General features: G+C 45.6%; 1 protein-coding gene across 2 annotated transcripts; it reads right to left on the bottom strand.

Annotated features, from left to right (window-relative positions):
* Positions 1-188: 188 nt before the first annotated feature.
* On the bottom strand, positions 189-21,346 carry COPZ1 (COPI coat complex subunit zeta 1). Of its 2 annotated transcripts, none has more exons than XM_083729115.1 (9): positions 21,323-21,346; positions 8,552-8,620; positions 6,908-6,989; positions 5,610-5,701; positions 4,943-4,998; positions 2,698-2,775; positions 2,443-2,494; positions 1,200-1,238; positions 189-343 (listed from the first exon to the last, which is right to left on the bottom strand). In XM_083729115.1, the coding sequence occupies exons 1-9, from the start codon at positions 21,329-21,331 to the stop codon at positions 296-298; spliced, it is 525 nt and encodes a 174-aa protein (XP_083585241.1). In that variant the 5' UTR covers positions 21,332-21,346; the 3' UTR covers positions 189-295. The 2 variants fall into 2 exon arrangements, with proteins under 2 accessions (XP_083585241.1, XP_083585240.1); XM_083729114.1 differs by lacking the exon at positions 21,323-21,346 and adding an exon at positions 21,141-21,279.
* Between the last annotated feature and the right edge of the window lie 1,181 nt (positions 21,347-22,527).

Genomic DNA, 22,527 nt, shown 5'->3' with positions numbered 1-22,527 from the left:
CAGAAAGCTGTTAAAACATGGTGAAGCACGTGCATCTCCGGCTAACAAGGGGTGTCTAAGGTGGAGGGAGGATGCCAGGAAAAAGAGACTTTTTTCTTCCAGAGACGTCCCTGCTCCCTGGTTTCCCACTCACTATCCCCCACCGCCATTGAAAAAGTGACGAGACTCAGTAAGAGCCAGATACCGGATACATCAAAAACTGTGGTCATGTTGCATTTTGGTCAGTGCGAAAGAGACAGGAAGAGGGGACAGCTGGGGACACAGTAGGTTATTGGGGGAGATCCCACGTGGCTCCTCATCGCAGTAGTGACCACTTGATCTGTTCCTTTGCTGACTGCAGCACCTGCAGATGGAAGTTGAAGGATTCAGATTTTTTTCAGCCTGCAGGATCCAGTTGAAACACACTCTCCACGAACCCAACCCTTTTGTGGTTAACAGAAAACACCTTGATGGCAAACGCCTTAAATACTATCTGGAAAAGGATTCGAACTGCATGCACACATGCAAACATTGCCACCACCAGCCACAGCTGTACATCGCTAAAAATGCATATTCCCCTGTGACACTTCTGGAAAGGGGCTGAGCGACTTGCTTTTTCCAAAATGCAATGCCTGATATCTAAAAGCACTGGGGGCATTTCCTATGTACTGCACTTAAGCTCAGCCCTTTCACCAGCCAAGATTCTGCTTAGACTCCCTTTGGCTTGTGAGATTTAATCAACAGGTTTCCATACTTATTTCTATAGCCATAAGAACTAAGAAGATTGGGTTGCTGTTCTTTCTTTTTTTGGCAGTCAAGATATCAACATATTAAATTCTACATCAAACGCCAAAAACATATTTGTGGGATGCGATAGGCAGATGTATACTCCTAGCATGCCTCCTCAATTGTTATTTATTTTACTTCATAAAATGTCTATACTGTTTGATTGCAAAAACCTCAAGGTGAATTATTAGCGTTCATCTGGCAACAAGGATAAAAAGGTGAACACCAAAATAGGCCAGAATCATACCACATTATGATCAAATCAAGATCCAAATGCATGGGAAATGTTTTTGGCTGGCACATCAAGTTAAACAAAGTTGGTGCAATATCCCGGAAGCTTCAGGGAAAAGGGGAGGGGGAGGAGACATGTAGAAAAAGTGGTACCAGCAGCATTTAATGAAAGGTACCCAGCTAGATCTAGGCAGAAGACATACCTGTGACACTGTCTGCTCTGTAAGAGGGACGTCCTCTCCCTGAAATACAAAGGGGGGAAACCACAAATTCAATGGTGCGCAGAAATAATAAAGCAATTGAATGCAGGCAATTGAATGCGAGAACAGGATGCTGGACAATATAGACTTTCAGCCTAATACAGCAAGGCTCTTCTAGATCTACTGACTCCTAAAAGGAGATCCCACTCCTCTCTACTATATATCTGCTCTTGAGTTTCCCAGCTCCTACCCAGAAGTTATGCATTGCTCAGAAAACTGCCGCCCAATGGCATTTAGTCTAACCACTAACCAGATTACCAGCAGCAGCCTCCTCTTCCTTCCCCCCAATAACCTACTGTATTTTTCTCTCCATAAGACGTACCTGACCATAAGATGCATCTAGGAGGGGGAAAGCAAGAAAAAAAAAATTCTGCACAGAGCATGCAAGCAGCTCTCGCTGTTCTTGCTTTAAAGAAAGCAAAGCGAGAGCCGCTTACATGGCTTCTGTCCCGCTTTGCGCAGCTCTCACGATGCTTGCCCATCCCTCCTCCCACCTCGCTGTAAAAAGAGGAGGAGGAGACACTCGCTTGCTTTACAGTGAGGCAGGAGGAGGAGTGGGCAAGCAACGTGAGAGCTGCGCAAAGCGGGACAGAAGCCATGAAAACGGCTCTCGCTTTGCTTCTCCCGTCCGTCCCTCCTCCTGCTTCGCTGAGAAGCCAGCAGAGCAAGAGCCGCTCAGCGCTCCCTTTAAAGAGCCGCGCCGAGCCTGTGTGTGGCTCTTGCTGGCTTTTCTGGGATGTAGGGAAGGGACGGAGGGCAGCCCGTCTGTCCTTTCTCCCACCTCAGGGAAAAGCCAGCAAGAGCCGCACACAGGCTCGGCGCCACTTTTAAAGGGAGCGCTGAGCAGAGCCTCCTGCCTGCATTTGCTCCATAAGATGCACACACTTCCCCCCCGCCCCTACTTTTTAGGAGGAAAAATGGCGTCTTATGGAGCGAAAAATACGGTATGCAATTTTGCTTAAAAATACATTTTATTAGATTTCAAATATGTTAGGCGGGGGGGGGGGGAGAGAAAACAACATATACCAAAAAAAACCCCACACCCCTCTCCCCAACTCTGCAATTGGTTGATTTCTTCTGCAATAAAATGGGTTCTGTGCCCTTCAGCGGGGACAGAGGTCAGCAGAGAGGTCATGCCTACTGAAGAGGCATTCAAGGAAGAAGAGGAGAGATGGGTTTCACTTACCCGCACAGCAACTCTATGTAGTACCTGCTGGGGGTCACTCTCAAGAATCACCCTGTAAGAGATGAAGAAGCAATCACTCACTCAGCTGGGCTACGGTCCAAGGGCAGGGCAGGAGCAATAGAAGAGTCATGCAAATGCAAGAGCCACCATTAAGAATGCACATTCTGTCAACGCACGCACACACATACACACATGTATCAGAGCCTGAAAAGAGCTGCGAGAAATCAAGAAGTTTAGCGTAGTTGCTGGACTTACCCGCCATCCACAATTTCATCCACTGCCAGGAAAAGGCCCTCCATGTTTTCCATAAGTGCTCGCTTCTCCACATTCTTCCTACAGAAGGACAAACCAGATTCTGCTCAGTTGAGAAGCTGAGGGTCTAGGTCCCGGGGCATCTCACAACCTAGCTCACTGTCAGAGCCTTAAGCTCACTGTCAAAGCCTTAGGTACCTTACTCAGACGTGCCCCACATTTAAAAGCTTTGCTGTGCAATCGCAAGGACGATGAAGGGGCTGGGTGAGATGCAATGAGGCTTTAAAAGGGATTTGGGCAAATTCCTGGAGGATAATGAACCACAAGTGGGGAGACTGCCGCTACACTCATGTGTTGCTTGAGAGTTCCCCCAGGCATCTGTTGCACATCTGGCTGTGAGGCCAGAAGATGCTGAACTAGATGGGATTTTGGACTGATCCAGCAGGGCTCTAATGACTAGCAACTCGATGATAATCTCAGGATTCTTTAATTCTGCCCTGGATACCAGGGCCTGTACCCTGAACCATGGGACACACAAAACCACACCCAAAGGTCTTCCTTTAAAGGGGGCATGAGCATACTCATGTATTATGCACCACCACCACCCACACAAAGAAATTGCAATTCTACAGTAATAAAAGCCGTATTCCAGAACCTAAATAAATATGGACAAGTATGTATTTAATACAGAAGCAGGGGGGTTGGAGCTCCCTCCCAGCTCAGATGAGAAAGGCCCTCTCCCCTCTTGAGCTTCAGGCACGTGACCAAGACCTTTCCTTTTCAGCAGACGTTTAAAGAATTTTTTCTGTTTTTAAGACTACTTGTAATTGATTTTATCCATTGTATGCTTTTAGCAATTTTTATGTACACTACTTATGAGACATCGGCAATTAATTATCTTCAACAAATAAATATATACTATAGTTAAGGTAAGCAGCGCAATCATCTATTCGTTGCCATGAATATATTCCGCTTCTGCTTAGACGTGGGTTAGGAAGCCAGAAGATGTGATGTGTATGTAAGGCTTTAGTTCGCCTCTAGCAGCTTCTAACCACCCCAATAGTTCCCTTCTAAAGAACAAAAGCCACAATTTTTAGAGGCTTGATTCTGTGCTTTTGCTGTGCCACAACAGACACGCCTAGCACATCATATTTATTATTGCTGAAAAAGGAAAAAGGCACGACAGGACCCATATCCTGCACATCTGCCTCTGCCAAGGAAACCTTCTCTCTCTGCTCACATGTGGCTGCCAGCTGGACCCTTTTATATGCTCTTATCCCAGCTTACACACCTTCCTGAATAACCCATAACTGAGGTTGCAATCCTAAACTCACTTGTATGTGGGAGTAAATCCCACCGAACTCCAATGGGCCTTTTTAATCTGTTGAAGACATGTCTTTATTATTCTGAGTCCAATTATAAATAACTATTTACATCATAAAACATGATGAGGTGATACTATGAGGCAGCAGCTAAATGTTTTGCCCAAATTAAATTGCCCAGGGAAAATGTCTTGATCTGTAAGCGCCGGTGCCAGCCTTTATTTCTGGGTAAACATGCACAGTATATCACTAGGTAAAGGTTAAGGGACCCCTGACCACTAGGTCCAGGGATGTATGCTCATGCCCCATTTAAAGGAAGGCCTTTGAACTCTGGGGTTGCGTCACTCATCTCGCTTTACTGGCCGAGGGAGCTGGTGTACAGCTTCCGGATCATGTGGCCAGCATGACTAAGCCGCTTCTGGCAAACCAGAGCAGCACACGGAAACGCTGTTTACCTTCCCGCTGGAGCAGTACCTATTTATCTACTTGCACTCTGATGTGCTTTCAAACTGCTAGGTTGGCAGGAGCAGGGACCAAGCAATGGGAGCTCACCCTGTCGCGGGGATTCAAACCACCGACCTTCTGATCGGCAAGTCCTAGGCTCTGTGGTTTAACCCACAGCGCCACCCGCATCCTAGTATATCACTAGGGGTCACTTAATCCATTTTGGAGACAGGAGGCTGAAAACAGACTTTCAATTGATTTTATTGTGACTTAAAACATCCGGGGGGTTGGGGGTGGAATCCAAGCAATGAAGTTTTTCTTTTGTTGTTTTTTTGCACTTCCAACACATTAAAAAATTAAGAAGTGCTTTTGTTCTCCGTGGTGTACCCAACCCCAAAATGAATGCATTTGAGGCACAAAAACAATTCCCACATTTCACCCTGTGCAACCATCTCAGCCACGACCAGAAAGCAGATTCTTACCGCAGCATCTGACTGAGTGAGTCGAAGAGACAGTTCAGCACAGCCATTAGCATTAGCTGCAAAGGAGAAGACAAAAGTTTCAGAGCAAAGGAACCACACAAACATGCACACAATCCATGCGATCACATGCACAAGTGGCTCAAGGCAAAGCTGGCTTTGGAGCAATTTGGGGGGTAATTCCTAGAGGGCAAGAGCATGGCATTGATTGCCAGCACCCCCACCCACCCCAAGGACATAGAAATCCAGGCTCTTCTTGCTCTGTTGAAGTCATCCCTCTTAAAGCAGGGCTATGAAATCCATGCCCTCAATATTCTCTACAACTCCCATCAACCTCTCACTATCAGCCATGCTGGCTGTAGCTGATGTTAGGTAGAGTCACACAACAACTGAAGAACCACATGTTCCCCACCTCTGCCTTCAAAGGCTCCTGTGAGACTGTCAACTATTTTCAGGGAGGGTGGAGGAGTTCAACAAATCTCCCTCGCCTCAGCACCGCAGTAGCAATCAGCGCTGCAAGCATGCTTTGTACGAGAGGAAGAAGCCAAGGATCTCAAACAGCCCAAAGATCATGACCGATATAACCTTCAGCAGGGAAGCCAGGATAGTCAAACCCATCCATGAATCATTTCTGCAGAAAAGCCTCTTTGCCACTTAAGTATATGCACACCTCATTTTCATAGGAGCTGCCGATGACGTAGAAATACAGGTCAATGCTGCTCTTGTAAACAACTGTCAGTCCCTCTAGGAGAGCAATCTCACCTAGGCGGAGAGAGAAAAGGAATAAAATAACAATAATAATAAAGTGAAGAGCTAGAAGAGAACATGAAGATTACAAGAAAAGCAGCACTCTTTGTGTTTTTCTCAATAGCTGCTAAGCAAGAAAGCAACATCCAGAGTCATCACAAAATCTTTGGAAGATCTACCTGATTCGGGAGAGGGGGGCTGCTGTTTAAATTGGACATCAGTCTTGAACTGGCACCACTTGCTGCATAGTGCAGACACCGCCAGCAATCATGGCCACATGCAGCACACATTTACACAAATGAGGTGCACTCTGCCAAACATCCAAGTGCAGAATCCACTGACTGAATGGCGCTAGCTCAGCTGCACAAGCACAAATAGAACAGCTTCTTTATGAGAAGGAAAACTGAATGAAATGCCTTCTTTCAAGTGTTATCGCTGCTGCTGATGGCCTCCATGCACTCTGGAAGAGGCTGGAGGAGACTGAATTCGACTGGAATGTCGTTTCTTAATTTAGAATAGAGTCAGTTTTCCCCGATGAAGAACATTTATATTCAAAATACATTGGGGTATGTCAAAGATCTGCTTCTTTATCAATCTTTCTTGTACTGTCATTTTGATTTCTCATCACATACTGCTCTCCAATCGAAGCAAAGCCACTATAATCATGGTTATACACCCATGGAGCAGCCAAACAGCTGCGGAGCAGGTAAAACTTTTGCCACCTCCCTGTTCTGCATTTGATGCTGCTGTCTTTGCAAGAGAGGAGAACTGCTGGACCACCCCTGGAGGAGGACTCGCATCAATATTCACCCACTCCAACCTCTGAGTGGAGTGGGGAGTATTTTAAAAACCAGACAGACAAACAAAGAAAGCCATGTAGATGTGTCTGACTCTTCTGGGTGAAGGATTCCAGGGGGAGCCCTGTTTTAAATATGCATGTATCTACAGTGGTACCTCGGGTTAAGTACTTAATTCATTCCGGAGGTCTGTTCTTAACTTGAAACTGTTCTTAACCTGAATCACCACTTTAGCTAATGCGGCCTCCTGCTGCCGCTGCACCACTGCTGCACGATTTCTGTTCTCATCCTGAAGCAAAGTTCTTAACCCGAGGTACTATTTCTGGGTTAGCGGAGTCTGTAACCTGAAGCGTCTGTAACCCGAGGTACCACTGTATTGCAGTCCCAGGTGCCTTCTCCCATCATGCTCCCCAGCAGAACCTACTATCTGTCCGGTGAGTTTTGTTGAAAATATTCTTCTCAAAGGCCTTCTGCTCCTTGACAGTGGGGTAGGTGTCATCATAGTACTGCAGGGAAAAAGAAAGTATGCTTGTTACATGAGAGGCAGGCGACCCAAACCACTTGTCAGGGTCAACTGCTGCTCATGCGAGCTGCACAAACATGACGCTCAAACATTTATTTATTAAGCTTTATATTTTGTAAAGTTGTCTGTGCCTTTGAACAACTCCTAAGAGATCTCCTACAATACAAGAACGGCTAAGGAAAATTTGGGAAATCTTTTTAGTGACAAAACTATGAAAGAAGAGCAATACGCAACAAAAAGGCAATATTTATATAAATTTTATCTCCCTTTGGAGGGAATAAAATAATGACCAGATAGTACTATACAATTCTTTTTCACCAATATGATCTTTCGCTCTTACCACCTAATTTTTGCGAAAGCATTCAAAAATCTAATTCTTTATCCTTCCACTTAACTTAAGCTCTTAAAGCACAGGAAAATGCTATCATGAGGCAATCCAATGGGACTACATAAGTGACAAACCAGAGCTATATAAAATATACATATAGTAACCAAATTTTGTGTGATGGTTCCTGAGATCAAGGAGCAGGTTTTTGTTTATGTCTGGATACAAACTGGACACTGTTTTGAATAAAAATGGCAGAATGAACCTTTCAAAATTGCACTGGGTTTGGGGCGCTTCTTAGAATTCCTGAGCAGCACTGAGCACAAGGCCGCTAGTCTGCCAAACACACACAACTTTTAGAACAGGTAATAGTGTTTGTTTCCCATCATAACAGCTCTCACAGAAAAGGCTAAAATGCAGGGCACTTTCCTATTTTATACAGCGGCAGAGGCAGAAGCAGAGTCCCCTGGTGAGTGTGTGGCTCAGCGGGGATTTTAACCCAGGTCAACACAGCCTCCCCCCCCCCAAAAAAAAGTGAATTATGTCACCTGAAGGAGCGTCTCCACCCCCATCGTTCTGCCCAGACACTGAGGTTCAGCGCTGTGGGCCTTCTGATGGTTCCCTCGCTGCGAGAAGCCAAGTTACAGGGAACCAGGCAGAGGGCCTTCTCAGTTGTGGTGCCCGCCCTGTGGAACTCCCTCCCACCAGATGTCAAAGAGATAAACAACTATCTGACTTTTAGAAGACATCTGAAGGCAGCCCTGGGCGGTTTCCAACAAAATATTAAAATACAATAGTATGTTAAACATTAAAAGCTTCCCTACACAGGGCTGCCTTCCTGCAAGGAAGATTTTGCCCAAATAAATGGAGCCTCCAGATGTTGTTTGACTACTCCCATCAGCCAGCAGGGCCAATGGACAAGACGAGATGGATGCTGGACATCTGGAGGGTCACAGGTTCTCCACACTCCCGCGTAAAGGAGTGCCAGGTATCAGAACACACTGGATAGGCATCTAATAGCAAGAGTTAAGATAGATCACATGCTGCCTCAATGAGCACGGGTGACTGGACTAATGTCCTTCTTGTTCAGAAAGCAGGGGCTCAGTCAACAGTCCATAAGAGCTCCCCAGCTCTCAATGACAACTCTGCCAGGCTGCTTTGCTCAGGCCCCTTACAGCCTTGTACCTTCCCGCTCCTTCCAGATCCCCCTGAAAACTTACCTTGGCAAACAGACGGTCTCCATCGTTGTCCAAGATCAGGATGGCTTTCACAGTGTAGAGAGATGGCTCCTGCAAAGGAAAGCACAATGTCACAGGTCCATTCAAACAACACCATGTGCTGCTTCCTCCGACCGCAGCCTGACTGCTGACCTACCCAGGGGTAGGACCACAGCTTCTGATGGGTGGCCCTAAGAGCTGTTACAAGAAGGAGGGCTGTGCATATACTATGCTCCTCCATACCAATTACTCCAGGCTGGCAGCAGTGTTTGAAATTAGGCAGGCGCCAGGCTTGTTTTGCTACTGGTGCAGGTCCAATTGCAACTACGTGGCGATTTCTGTGTGCCAAGCTGGCAGGCGCAGTTTAAAAACCTCTGCTTTGCTCCATAGTTAATACCATTTTCATTTCCACTGTGTGTGTGCTTCCTTCTTGCATACTGAAACAAGTGAATTGTTGCAAGAGCAAGCTACAGTCAAGCAATTTAATTGAGATCATAGAATTGTAGTGTTGGAAGAGCTCCCAAGGGTCATTAAGTCCAACCCCTTGGTGAAGAGACATTCCATTGTGGCATCCGCAACATAGACTGAAGGTGCCATTTGGCACCTGAATATACACTGCAGAGCTTGTGACACACTCAGTGGTTCCCATGTCTGACAGTATTGAAGGCAACCACACTACACCAAACAGCAGCTCACAATGAGCTCCAGATCAGGTATCAGCTTGTCAGGACTAGGACTAGGACCTAGATAGCCCAAAACGCAGAGCAAGTGTCGCATCCCTATCCCAAGGTAAAGGAGAGATTAAGAATGTGTTGTGTGTAAAATGGGGGCCACCTCCCTGCCATGACTGCGGCTGAATGAGATTCTGCGGCTTAGGAGGGCATGCTTGGGGCAAGAGAAAGGACCAGAAAGAGATGCAGCTCCTCCGTGCTGGATGCTTGAAAGCTCTCGAGACAAAGTTCTGTGATGCACTGACTTCCACATAGCCACAGTCGGAGTGTATAACAGAACTTCACCTCAAGTGCTGCAACAGGAGCTGCAGGCTCACCTATGGAGTAGACTCTGGCAGGCGGATCCATCACTCCACAGAAACTCTACATCTGGCCACCCTGTTCCAAACAACTGACCCACTGGGTCAGACTGAGACAGCACTACGCTTGTCTTTTCTCAAATTTTGAGACAGCCATAGGAACAGAAGGTTCTCTTATCTCTGAATCACCTAGACAGGACCCATCATAAGAGCAGCCAGCCATCATTCTACTGGAGAACAGCCTGGGTCTATTGCAGAGCTTTTCATACAACGGTCTGAAGAATCCAGGGATTCCTCAGAGATCAGTAATGGCAACCAAGCATTCCTGAGTGACAGCTCACCCACCACTACCTAAATTATCTCCTAACTTTCAGACCTGCTCTAGGGTGCACTCTCAGTTCATGCAATGGTGAAGCCCAACAGGACTGGCCAGCACTCTGCACGGAATTGAGTGCCCACCTTAAAACTCTTCCCAGAATCATTTGCAAGAAGCAAGAGCTCTTTGGTGACCAATACTGAAACACGTTACCCAGCAGGTGAGTCCATTTGAAGAGGGATCTGTGAAGCTAGACGGCATGAAAACCACTGCTCTCAAGGTCTCCATTTTACAAAGGGGGTCTCACTGTTCCAACAGAAATTGCATGCCTCACACCATACAACAGAAGAAAAGAAAGCAGACCAGGTCTTCCTCTCTCTCTCTGACATGCATACACACACAGAGTGGCTCATTTATTATCATGTGGATGAGCAATAATGTAGACAAATTTAGAATCTCCTTCTGTTGCCTTCGTCCTTATTCGCACACACACATACATAAATTTGCCTGGCAAACTTTGCAGGCAGGCAGATGTGCAGAGGGAAATTTCCTGCTCTCCTATCATATTTCACCAGTCCCCTGGGCAATGCCTGTTTTACAGCACAAATCCTTGCTTTGCAGTAAGAATAGGGGGGTCTAAACTCCACCCCCCCATGAAGACCTGTGAAAATTGTAAGTGCAACATGTCAATGCCCCAAAACTACGCAGACAATTTGCTATACAAATACTGTCAGAGAAATACCCTCATCCCTGACCTAGACTGAATGAAGCCACAGATGAGACGGGCAAAAGCCACACATCTCCTTCCTGCCTTGCTTCCAAAGAGAGTAAGAATAGATGCTTACCATACAAGCATCGGAGGAGAATTTATACATCTCTTTGCCAGAGAGACAAGCTTCTACTGGAGAGGCAGCTAATAAACACACATTTTAAATCTATAATGAGCGCTGACTGGAAGGCCAGAAGCGGCATAAATTCCTCTCTGGAGGCTTCCAGTTCAAGCCAAGGGCTGCCTCGAGCAATCAACCATTAAAACAAGACGTTAAGAGTTACTGCACAGTTTATTCTGATCATTTAATTCTGAAGTTTCAATAAATTAAACTTCAATCAATTAAACTAGGTGTGCAACGGCCCAGATGGTCAGCACGATAGCAGCAGCATTGCCATAAAGATTTTACAGCTGCCAGGACCTCGCGGAAGGGGAGCATTTGGCGAGGGAGAGGAGACGTCAAGAAATATGTCCGTGCTGGGTTTTATCTGCAAGAGGCAATTGGGAGAGCCACGCGGAGTAGGCAGGGCTATTCCCATCTAGGGAATGCACAGCTTGCAAGCCAAGCCAAGGCATTTCCTCCAAAGAGAGAAAGCATATTGCAAGGGTCCTGCTACCAAGGGTCACACCACACCAAACCTAGCAATAGTCACGTGCTGCACAGCAAAATGGCATCCGGTGTCTTTGCCAATGCAGTTGTGCTGCTGAACTTAAAAATAAATTCAAATCTCAGCAGGTGATGGCACTGGCAGTTTTTTTTTTAAAAAAACTGGATATCCCAGTTGCAGTTCATTAGCGTCAGAAAAGGTTTTGCCTTTTCTCCTCCAGATGCTGTGGAACAACCAACTCCCATCACCCCTGACAACTCTGATGGGAACTGGAGGACCACAGGTTCCTCAACCCAGAGTCAGCATATCTCCCACTCCTCCAAGAGCATCACAAACAAATGACTTCTCCACCCCCCCCAAAAAAAAGACTGAGGATGGAGTTTGCTTCACATTCAGGATCTAATCAATCACCAAAATCAGGGATGAGGAGTTTTCTCCCAATTGACTCCAATCTTCTGTATAGTTTTTATTTGAAGGGAGGAGTGGGCTGGGGAGGTAAGAAAACTATTTTAGCTACCTGGTTAAGCCAATGTTCAAAAGGCAATTTGATGTACTGTGCCTTGCAGCTGAGTCCGAAGTCAGCCCCACTGAGTTGAAAAGGCTTTCTTTAAAATAAGTGTGCATAGCACATGCTACAAAATTCAGCGCTTCCTATAAGTGGATGGTTCTCACCACATAGATCAGGGGTCAGCAAACTTTTTTCGCAGGGGGGCGGTCCACTGTCCGTCAGACCTTGGGCGGGGGGATGATGAGCGGCGTGAAAGGGCTGGCTCCGGAGAGGGGCTGCTTAAAATGGCGCTCAGCCAACAAAGCCCAGCGCTGTTCCTCCTCTAGGCAGGGTGGGGAGAAGCCAGGGGGAGGGAGGGAAGAGGTGGCGCCGCCACAGTGTGTGTGTGGGGGGGGGGGGGAATGGTGCAGCCCGAATGATCAGAATCCCCACATCGATCCACATGGCGATTCCAGGACCATCCGTGGGCCGGATCTAGAAGGCAATTGGGCCGGATCTGGCCCCCGGGCCGTAGTTTGCCGACCCATGATTCACAATAGCCCCAACTAGCAACATAGAGACACCGTATGAACCTGCTACTTAAGCCCCCTCTACTGCACTTAAAAAAAAAAAGCCCAGGTAAAGTTAGTCAGGTTTACTCATGTGCAACACAAAACTGTATGGGCAGTCCTTTTAAAATGGGCCAAGTTCTTCAGATTCTGGCCTATTTTCGCTAAAGTGTCAAACCTGTGTCTGTGCTGTACAGTTTCAGACCAAAGGTGCAGACCCCACCTGACTAAATATTCCTACAGCCACACAAAAATTCCTTCCTCATAATAAAGCTGAGATGAGCAGGTGAATAGTTGTATAGCAAAGCCTTCCCTCCAACATCTATTATTATTATAATAATTATTATTTATATTTTGATTTTATTTAACAAAAGGTATATATCACTTGACTGTAATAAAACCTCAAAGCAATTTACATAAAAAGCACATTAAAATGATCAGTAAAAACAATTAAAAACATTTTATAGCAGCAAAGGTTTAAAGCATGTCAACAGCTACATATCTGGATAGGCTCACCTAAAGAAAAATGTTCTAGGTGCTGAAAAGAGTGCAGGGGAGGTCAATAGGCAGGGAGTTCCAAAGTGTAGGTGCTGCCTCTATTGCTCAATTTCTCACCACTGCAGAACAAGTACTATGCGGCACCTGAACAACGCTAGTTCTGGTTTTTCACCATACTAATTTCCTATTGGCAAGGACCTTTTTTTCATGAGGAAGCTTTTGTGTGCAGTCTGAAGTGGAACACTCCACTCACTAACTACCTCAGTGAGAACTAGGACAAGGCTTTTTGCAGGTCCAATCTAAACTTCAGTATAGATACAACTAGCTCTCTGACCACTCTAGGACAATGTCTCAGCATAATGTGTTTTCTGGAGTCTAGAAAAGCAGGGGATTTGAATTTGTGATGCTGTGGGTTTCCTGGGTAATTCGGGGAAGTTACTGCTTCAATCATGGCCAATCATGTGGCCTAACAGATGTTGCTGGACTCCAGTTTCCATGAGGCAATGTGCCCAACAGTTGAGGGTGATGGGAATTGTAGTCCAACATCGTCCAGAAAGCTGCAGATTCCTCAGCCCTGTTAAATTGGAATCAGCTATAACAATCCTCGATCCTCTTCGCAGATTTTTGTGAGGATGAACCAAATTAGGGGGTCTTAAGGATTGTGGCAAAGGGACACGGGTGGCGCTGTGGGTTAAACCACAGGGCCTAGGACTTGCTGATCAGAAGGTCGGCAGTTCGAATCCCCGCAACGGGGTGAGCTCCCGTTGCTTGGTCCCTGCTCCTGCCAACCTAGCAGTTCGAAAGCACGTCAAAGTGCAAGTAGATAAATAGGTACCGCTCCAGCGGGAAGGTAAATGGCATTTCCATGTGCTGCTCTGGTTCGCCAAAAGCGGCTTAGTCATGCTGGCCACATGACCCGGAAGCTGTACGCCGGCTCCCTCGGCCAGTAAACCGAGATGACCGCTGCAACCCCAGAGTCGTCTGCAACTCTTTACCTTTAAGGATTGTGGCATGCAAGGGTGAGCAGAAACAAAAATTAATAAAAATGTTAAATTTGAATGGCGGCCCTCAGCTAAACAGCAGTAGGAAACAAATTCTCATGGGGGCAAATGTTGTTTATTTGTGCTTCGTTTCTGTTTGTTGCATTAGTTCAGCTCAGTCATCCAACATTCAGGACTACAACTCCCATCACCCTCTGACCATTGGCCACACTGACTAGGGATTTTGGAAATTGGAGTTTCAAGAACCTCTGGAGGGTACAGTTGGGGAAGACTGCACTAGGTGCATTGCCTTTCCTCCAAGGAGCTTAATTCACAATACGTGGATGTCAGGTAACTGCCATCAGTACTGGAGGCGGAGAGCAAAAGCCAAAGGGATTCCAGAGAGCGTCCAGTGATCGGGAGGAGGAGCCCATCTTCTGGGGAAGAGAACAAGCGTAGCACCAGTGGAGAAGGGGGGCAGCTGGGGGAAGTGGCGAGGCGGTCTCATGACTCCTTGCCTGGGAGCAGCGGGGAGAGTAGGGGCCCTCCGTTGCCCACACCCTCCCTGCGCAGAAGGCTTCCACGCAGAGAGGGTAGGCGGAGACTAGGCGTCAAAGAACTTCTTTGCTGGAAGAAGTTTAAGAAATGCCCACTCACGGATTCTGCCAGCGATTGAGTCAGCCACGGGTGAGTGGCTGTCCGGACAGAAAAGGTTCATTTTGGCAACGCAGCCAGGTGTTTGCACCCAGCCGGGGAGATAGGCATCTGCTTACGCACGAGCAACCTCTAGAACCATTACAATGGAGTTTCCCCCATTTTTTTCCTCCCAGCAAGGTAGGTTAGGCTGTGAGTGGCTCACCCAAGGTCCCTGCTAAGGAAACTCAACAACTGCCAGTAGCAGTAACAGAGACATTTGACCTCTGTTTACTTGTCACATTGTTATGGCCCGATACAATAAAGGTATTTTTCATTCTTCTTATTTTGCATTGTTTCAGTACTCTTGCTTCTTATCATTTTGTTTTGTTCACTGTCTGCAGCTATTCAATGAAAAGGCAAAACGTAAATCTAATAAAACAATCATTAAGACACATAGTGGATTCACAGTTAAGCAAAGAGTTGAACCCAAGACTCCCGAGTCCAAATTCAGCACTCTATTCACTATACCACACAACCTCTATTTTGAGCTAAGGCAATCAGTAAATAAGGCAATCTGACTTGGAGAAAAAAATGCATTTACAAATGACTGCATTTTGCTTCAAGGTCTAGAATATGAAAATGAAAGTTTAAACTACAGTGGTACCTCAGGTTAAGTACTTAATTCGTTCTGGAGGTCCGTTCTTAACCTGAAACTGTTCTTAACCTGAAGCACCACTTTAGCTAATGGGGCCTCCCGCTGTCGCTGCAGCACGATTTCTGTTCTCATCCTGAAGCAAAATTCTTAACCTGAAGCACTATTTCTGGGTTAACGGAGTCTGTAACCTGAAGCGCATGCAACCCGAGGTACCACTGTAAATACAATATGCTAGGTGTGGCCAGATTACCACTGAAGTGCAGCAAATTATAAGTGATGTCATTTATATTATTTTACCATGCATCACGTAGATTCCAAAACATCTGAGGAAGGCCCTGCAGCAGACATTAGAAACCCTTCCCTGACTTCACCAACGCATCAAAAAGTATCGGGGTATTATTATTATTATTATTATTATTATTATTATTATTATTATTATTTTGCTGACCCCACAGTAAAAATGGGCATTTATGATAGCAGCTTGGCATGCTTATTGACAAACAGATGGATACATACATGTGGTTCTTTAGAATAGGACAAAGACTGTATAGCTGGAGGGCACACTACCCTATCTACAACCTTGTCCCCCAGGGTATCCCAAAATTTCTACCTACCTTCTCCACAACTGACTTCCCTGCCAAGCAGCCCTTGCTGCAGATCTGTGGAAGAGCATCTGCATTCCTGCAGAAATCCTAGATTCAATCTTGGGCATCTGCCCTGCCTTAAACCCTGAAGACCTGCTGCCAGTCAGTATAGACAGTGCTCAGTTATAATTATTATCATCATCATCATATTAGATGGATCAACGCTCTAATATTAGACGGCCCCTTCCTCTGTTCCCTGAGGCATTTGGAAAAGGGTTAATGGACTCGGTTCACAGAGGGCAATAACCAATCCTGATGGGCCTCACAGCAGCCCTGCGGAAACTGAAAGTGCATAGGAAAACACAGAACTCTTCAGCTGCACATTGCATGTCAAGTTCAGGAGTGGTCAGCAACCTGTCTTAGAGGGAAATGCATCTACCATTACAGATCAATGAGGAACCCCTGCAGAAATAGGAAAGCAGCCCAGTGTGTGCATGCACACAGACATATTTATAAATATTTTTATTGGTTTTACATATAATCACATTACATAACATCATAGCCTCTTATTTTATTTTAAACGGCCTTGGTCCTGTATACCTGAAGGAGCGTCTCCACCCCCCTTGTTCAGCCCGGACACTGAGATCCAGTGCCGAGGGCCTTCTGTCAGTTCCCTCATTGCGAGAAGTGAGGTTACAGGGAACCAGACAGAGGGCCTTCTCGGTAGTGGCGCCCACCCTGTGGAACACCCTCCCTTCAGATGTGAAGGAAATAAGCAGCTATCCTATCTTTAAAAGACATCTGAAGGCAGCCCAGTTTAGGGAAGTTTTTAATATTTAATGCTGTACTGTTTTTAACATTTGATTGGGAGCCGCCCAGAGTGACTGGGGAAACTCAGTCAGATGTGCAGGGTATAAATAATAAATTATTATTATTATTATTACTATTATTATTATAATCACATTACGTAACATCATAGCCTCTTATTTTATCTCTTTGACTCAACTGAGCCTAGTGACTTCCCTCCTTCCCATCTACAGTGGTACCTCGGGTTATGAATGAATGAATTAATTTATTACGGTCATAGACCAGAAAAAACAACAATAGTTTACAAGGGGAGTGATGGTGTCAATTAAAAATTGTAAAATTATACATAAAAGCAATACACATATGCATGCGCGCACACACACACACACACACACACACGCACTACAATGTATGTATAGACTTAAAAAATGAGGGGGCTTGTCCAGGGGTCAAGTCTTTTACTTTTTTACAGCTAATGCCCTCCGCTTGATCGCAGCCGCAGAAAATTTGGCCACTTTCAGTGTTACTTCTGGGTTTTTATCTCCTAGTAGGATTTTCAGCCGCTGAAATTCAGATCGACCTGGAAATTTCTGAACGATAGGGGAAATAAACAGTGACCTGATATCCCCATAGAGGTCGCAGTGTAGCAACACATGTGAAGCCGTTTCCACCTCTTTCAGACCACATGGGCAGACTCGTTCAGCATAGGGTTTGCCCACGTATCTGCCCTTTAGTAAGGCAGATGGCAGTACATCAAATCTGGTAAGGGTAAACGCCCGCCTGTATTTTGCGATTTGTAAATCCAGCAAATATGGTGTTAGATTGAACCCTTTTCCATAATCTTGGATGGCTGGATATTTATCTATCTTGCTCATATGGTCCTGAAGCTCTACATCTCCTATTCGCTGGCTCACCATCCTTTTAGCCTTTTCAAAACCTGAGGCTATAAGTTCTTGTGGGGAAAGCCCCAGGCCCTTCAATTTTTCATAGAGCAACAATCTCCATTTAGACTGGAACGGGTCTAATAGAGTCAATGGAGCCACTCCCACTGGGAAAAATATGAGTTTTAGCCAGAAGTGAATCTTCAGGATCCATATCCTGGCATTGATAGGGAGTTGACCTACCTCCAGCCTAATGGCTGTGTTGGAAACACAGGTAGGTAACCCTAGTAGGGAGCGGTAAAATTTAGTTTGTACAGATTCCAGGGACTTGAGTTTTTGACAATTAAATATCTGGGTGCCATACATCAGTTGTGGAAGTATTTTTGCGACAAAGACCTGGGAGGCAGCAGGAACATATTGACCTCCTTTTCTATAGAAGAATCTTATGATAGCTCTGGAAGATCTTTGCGCATTTGCAATGGAATTCTTAATCTGATGGCACCAGGATCCCTTCTCATCAAAGATTATTCCAAGATATCTAAAGGATGTTACTTGCTCAATAGGTTGGTTATTAATTTTCCATTTATGTCGGAGTTTTCTCTTGGAGAACACCATAATTTTTGATTTAGTGTAATTTATTATTAGGTGTTCAGCTTCGCAATACTCTGTAAGAGCTCGTAAAAGTTTTCTTAGACCCACACAAGAGAAGGAAATAAGTGCCGCATCATCTGCGTACAAAAGGACTGGGATTGGTATATTATTTAGGTTTGGGGGATGAGTACTTGCATCCTCCATCTTTCTGACTAAGGAGTTTATGTAGAAATTAAATAGAATAGGGGCAAGAACACAGCCTTGCTTGACACCATGGAAACTTTGGATTTCCTTTGATAGGTTCCCATAACGGTCACATCTAACACGGATCCGAGTATTTTCATGTAGTCTACGGATAAGAAGCAAAAGACGTCTGTCGATGTTTGTGGCACTTAATTTTTCCCAAAGTCTGTGCCGGGGTATCAAATCGAAAGCTGATTTGAAATCTATAAAGGCTACATAGAGGGAGCCTCCTTTCTTTGAGGTGTATTTCTCCACTAGATGTTGCAATACCAGTCCTTGGTCTAAAGTTGATCTATGTGCCCTGAAACCAGCCTGGGCTTCCTTAAGGATGTGCTCCCATTCCAGCCAGTCCGCAAACTTTTCACGTAAGTGAGTTGCGTAAAGTTTGCTAATAATGCTTAAGAGACTGATTGGTCTGTAATTGGCTGGATCAAGTTTACAGCCTTTCTTGAATATGGGAACGATGATTGCCAATCCCCAGTCCTCTGGTATTTTTGCTGTTTGATCTATGCTGGTGAATAGGGTGGCAAGGACTGGGGCCCACCAGTCAATATTGGCTTTGAGAAGCTCAGGGGAGATATTATCTGCTCCCGGGGCTTTTCTGTATTTGAGTGCCTGAATAAGCCTCCTGACCTCCGCAACCGACACCGGAGGCCACTCATCACCTGCCGCACACTGTGTTAGTGGCTGTGTCAAAGGCAGAGCTGAATATAATGATTGGAAAAATGCCTCCCAAGTCCCTGCAGGTATAGTATACTCCACTTCTGAGGAGGTAGATCGCACTCCATTCGCTACCATTCTCCAGAAGGTGGCCGAGTCTCTCTCTCTGGATGCATCTATTAGGCATTTCCATTCTCTTTTCTGTGCCAGGAGTTTTTTGTTTTTAATCAGGATTTTATAATTTCGTTTATCTTCAAACCAGTCCGTGGGGAGTTGGGGTAAATTGGCAGATCTATAATTCTTGTATTTTTTCAGTAAGTTTAGCTTCATGTCCTGGCATTCTTGATCAAACCAGGGTTTGGAGTTTTTATATACTGAGGATTGCCTATTTGACCTGTTCCTTTTTTCCTTCAGGGAATCTTGAAGGAGTGAAATTAACTCCTGAAATAAATTTATTTTTAATTCATGGCTTGAGGAAGTTATAAGGTTATCTCTCTTAGTGAGGAATTCCTTTGAGCATAGCCTACTTGAAATTTCCTTATGCAGTTCATCTGTCCATCTAATACGAGAATATCTGAGCTCCAAAGCTGTAGGGCTCGAATATTCGATTTTCTCAGCGCAGGATAAATCCTTTCCCGCAACTACAAGTGCACTTAATGGCAGATGGTCACTGTCTAAGCGCTCCTCCACTTTGCATTCCAAAACTTTGTTTTGAAGATCATACGACACGATTATATAATCAATTGTGGAGGCGCCATTGTTAGATATAAATGTGAATTCTCCGACCTTCTCCCCCTCAGTACGGCCATTCAGTATAACCAAGTCCAACTTATTGACCAAGTGTAATAGGCATAAGCCAGCATAATTACAGCCTTTATCCTTTGAGATTCTAGCTGGTATTGAGTGGGCTTCCTCTATAATGGGGGCTGTTTCATGGAAATGGGCATACAAAGCCTCATCAGATTGTCCAGTTCTGGCATTTAGGTCACCAGCCACCACTACAGAGGCATCAGGAAATTGATTTGATAGTTTGTCAAGATACTGTTCTAACTGAGCCCAGGTATTTCTTATCAGTCTTTTCTCTCTTTGTGGGGGTAGGTATACGTTAATCAGCAGCAAGCTGTGGGTTCTCCACTGTACCTGCACAGCTGTGGCCAGATGGTCTAGTGGGTCTAGTTTTTTAAATATGGCCCTTAGCCTTGTTGAGATTAAAGTAACTAACCCACCTTTAACTCGCCCCCCTCTAGTACTTAAAAGACCTGGGAGGGAGAACGCAGAAAAGCCATTTAACTCCACTTCGCTTGTGCTCCAGGTCTCCTGGAGAAACACAATGTCATGTCTCTGAATATATTTAGTAAAGGATTGGTCAGAAGCCCTCTTTTGCCAACCTGCAATATTCCAAGTTAGCAAGGTAAGGTTGCACGTTGTCTTGCCAAAAGTTGATCTTAGTCAATTTGCCTCATAGCCTCTTATTTTATCTCTTTGACTCAACTGAGCCTAGTGACTTCCCTCCTTCCCATCTACAGTGGTACCTCGGGTTAAGTACCTAATTTGTTCAGGAGGTCTGTTCTTAACCTGAAACTGTTCTTAACCTGAAGCACCACTTTAGCTAATGGGGCCTCCCGCTGCCGCTGCATGATTTCTGTTCTTATCCTGAAGCAAAGTTCTTAACCTGAAGCACTATTTCTGGGTTAGTGGAATCTGTAACCTGAAGCGTATGTAACCCGAGGTACCACTGTAATGGTTTACAAAATTAAACTTTGCATCATTACATTTCATTTTGTTTCTTACACACACACAAATATATACATACATACATACATATATGTATATATATATACATATCTAGATATATACATACATATATACATACACACACACAGAGAGAGAAAGGAAGTAAGTTCTTTTTTCTTTTACCAGGGCACAGAATGGGAACGAGCATTTCACCCCTGCCTTTCCTATCAATCCCCACAGTAGGATTTCACAATAAAATGGACTAAATATTCCTTTGCCTGCAGTTGAATCCGTTTGCTTTACACCCCTCCTACACGCTTCAGGAGACAGGACAGCAGGGGCAGCTCTGCTGTCTGCCATACGGGCCGCCCCAGCCTCTTGGAGGCCCCCGCCAGGTCGCTGGGCCTGGGCCCCGCCCGAAAGACCGAGCCCGAGCCTCAGGAGGCCCCAGCCGAAACCTGCCAGCCGCGTCCCGTCCACCTGCCCGTCTCCACGGCAACGGGCGCGCCCCCCAGCAATCCCCCCTCGCCCCTCCGGCTCCTACCAGGATCAGCGCCTCCATCTTGGTCGCCCCGGTGCCGACGTGGAGCATCAGCCGCGTCTGCCAACGGCATTGGCTGGCCCCGCGCCAATCTTTTCCCCAGAGCCCGCCCCCTCGCTCCAACTCGGCCGCTCATTGGCTCGTGCTCGCTTTCCTCGGCTAACCTGCCCGTCCCGCCTCCCTACCTTTTTCATGTTCAGCGAGTCGGCGAGTTTCCAGGGAGAGGGCGTGGCTCACCTTGAAACCCCGCCTCTGCCCGTGATTCGAAAAAAGGGCTGTCGGTCACTTTGCCGAAGCCTGCTTTCGAGGAAGGTGAGGACCGGAAGAATGGGACAGTTCCCATGGTGAACAAGGAAGCGGCTGGAGTGCTCCGTTGCTGAGCAACGATTGGACCAGCCATCGTCACGTGACCGGATAAAGTGCGATTGTTTCCTGAAAATTACCGGTAGATTCGATGACGGTTCTTTCCGGGTATTGGCTAACGCGGAGCGTGATTGATTGATGGGAGAATTGTTGCCATGGTGACTGCAGGCTGTGGGAGTCCCTGAGATCCTAACTGTGGCATAGTGATCCATGATATTTATCTGGGGGTGGTCAAAAACAGTGATTAAGCAATCAGGCTTCTTCAGGGCATACCCTCCAACATTTCTCCAATGAAAATAGGAACGGATTATTATTATTATTATTATTATTATTATTATTATTATTATACCCCACCCATCTGACTGGGTTGTCCCAGCCACCCTGAATGGCTTCCAACATATATAAAAACATAATAGAACATTACACATTAAATAACTTTCCTATACAGGGCTGCCTTCAAATAATAATAATAATAATAATAATAATAATAATAATAATAATAATTTATTTATACCCTGCTCACTCTGCGCTGCTCCCAACAAATATTAAAAACACAATAAAGCATCAAACATTAAAACATTCCCTAAAAAGGGCTGCCTTCAGGTTTCTTCTAAAAGTAAGGTAGTTGTTTATTGCCTTGATATCTGATGGTAGGGTGTTTAACAGGGCAGGCACCACTACCGAGAAGGCCCTCTGCCTGGTTCCCTGTACCCTTATTTCTTGCAGTGAGGCAACTGCCAGATGACCCTCGGAGCTGGACCTCAGTGTCCGGGCTGAATGATGGGGGTAGAGATGCTCCTTCAGGCGATCAGCCTTCTTTATGGTCCAGCTCTCACTTCCATACATCACTACTGGGAAAACCATAGCTTTAACTATACGGACCTTTGTTGGCAAGGTGATGTCTCTGCTTTTTAAGATGCTGTCTAGGTTTGTCATTGCTTTTCTCCCAAGAAGCAGGCATCTTTTAAATGTGTGGGGTAAAGACTGCAATTCTGTGTGCACTTGCATAGGCCTTAGCCCCATTTAA

Source organism: Podarcis gaigeae (assembly GCF_964106915.1).
Source record: "Podarcis gaigeae genome assembly, chromosome: 2".
NCBI lineage: Eukaryota > Metazoa > Chordata > Lepidosauria > Squamata > Lacertidae > Podarcis > Podarcis gaigeae.
This window is presented reverse-complemented; position numbering and strand designations above follow the sequence as displayed.

What these genes read in the sequence shown, in the direction of transcription:
- COPZ1 (XM_083729114.1), bottom strand. Translation starts at nt 21,188, where the DNA reads ATGCTCCACGTCGGCACCGGGGCGACCAAGATGGAGGCGCTGATCCTG. An exon ending in GAGACCGTCTGTTTGCCAAG is followed by an intron (nt 6,990 to 8,551) that starts GTAAGTTTTCAG and finishes TTTTCCCTGCAG; the next exon opens with TACTATGATGACACCTACCC. An exon ending in CAAAACTCACCGGACAGATA is followed by an intron (nt 5,702 to 6,907) that starts GTAGGTTCTGCT and finishes CTCTCCGCCTAG; the next exon opens with GTGAGATTGCTCTCCTAGAG.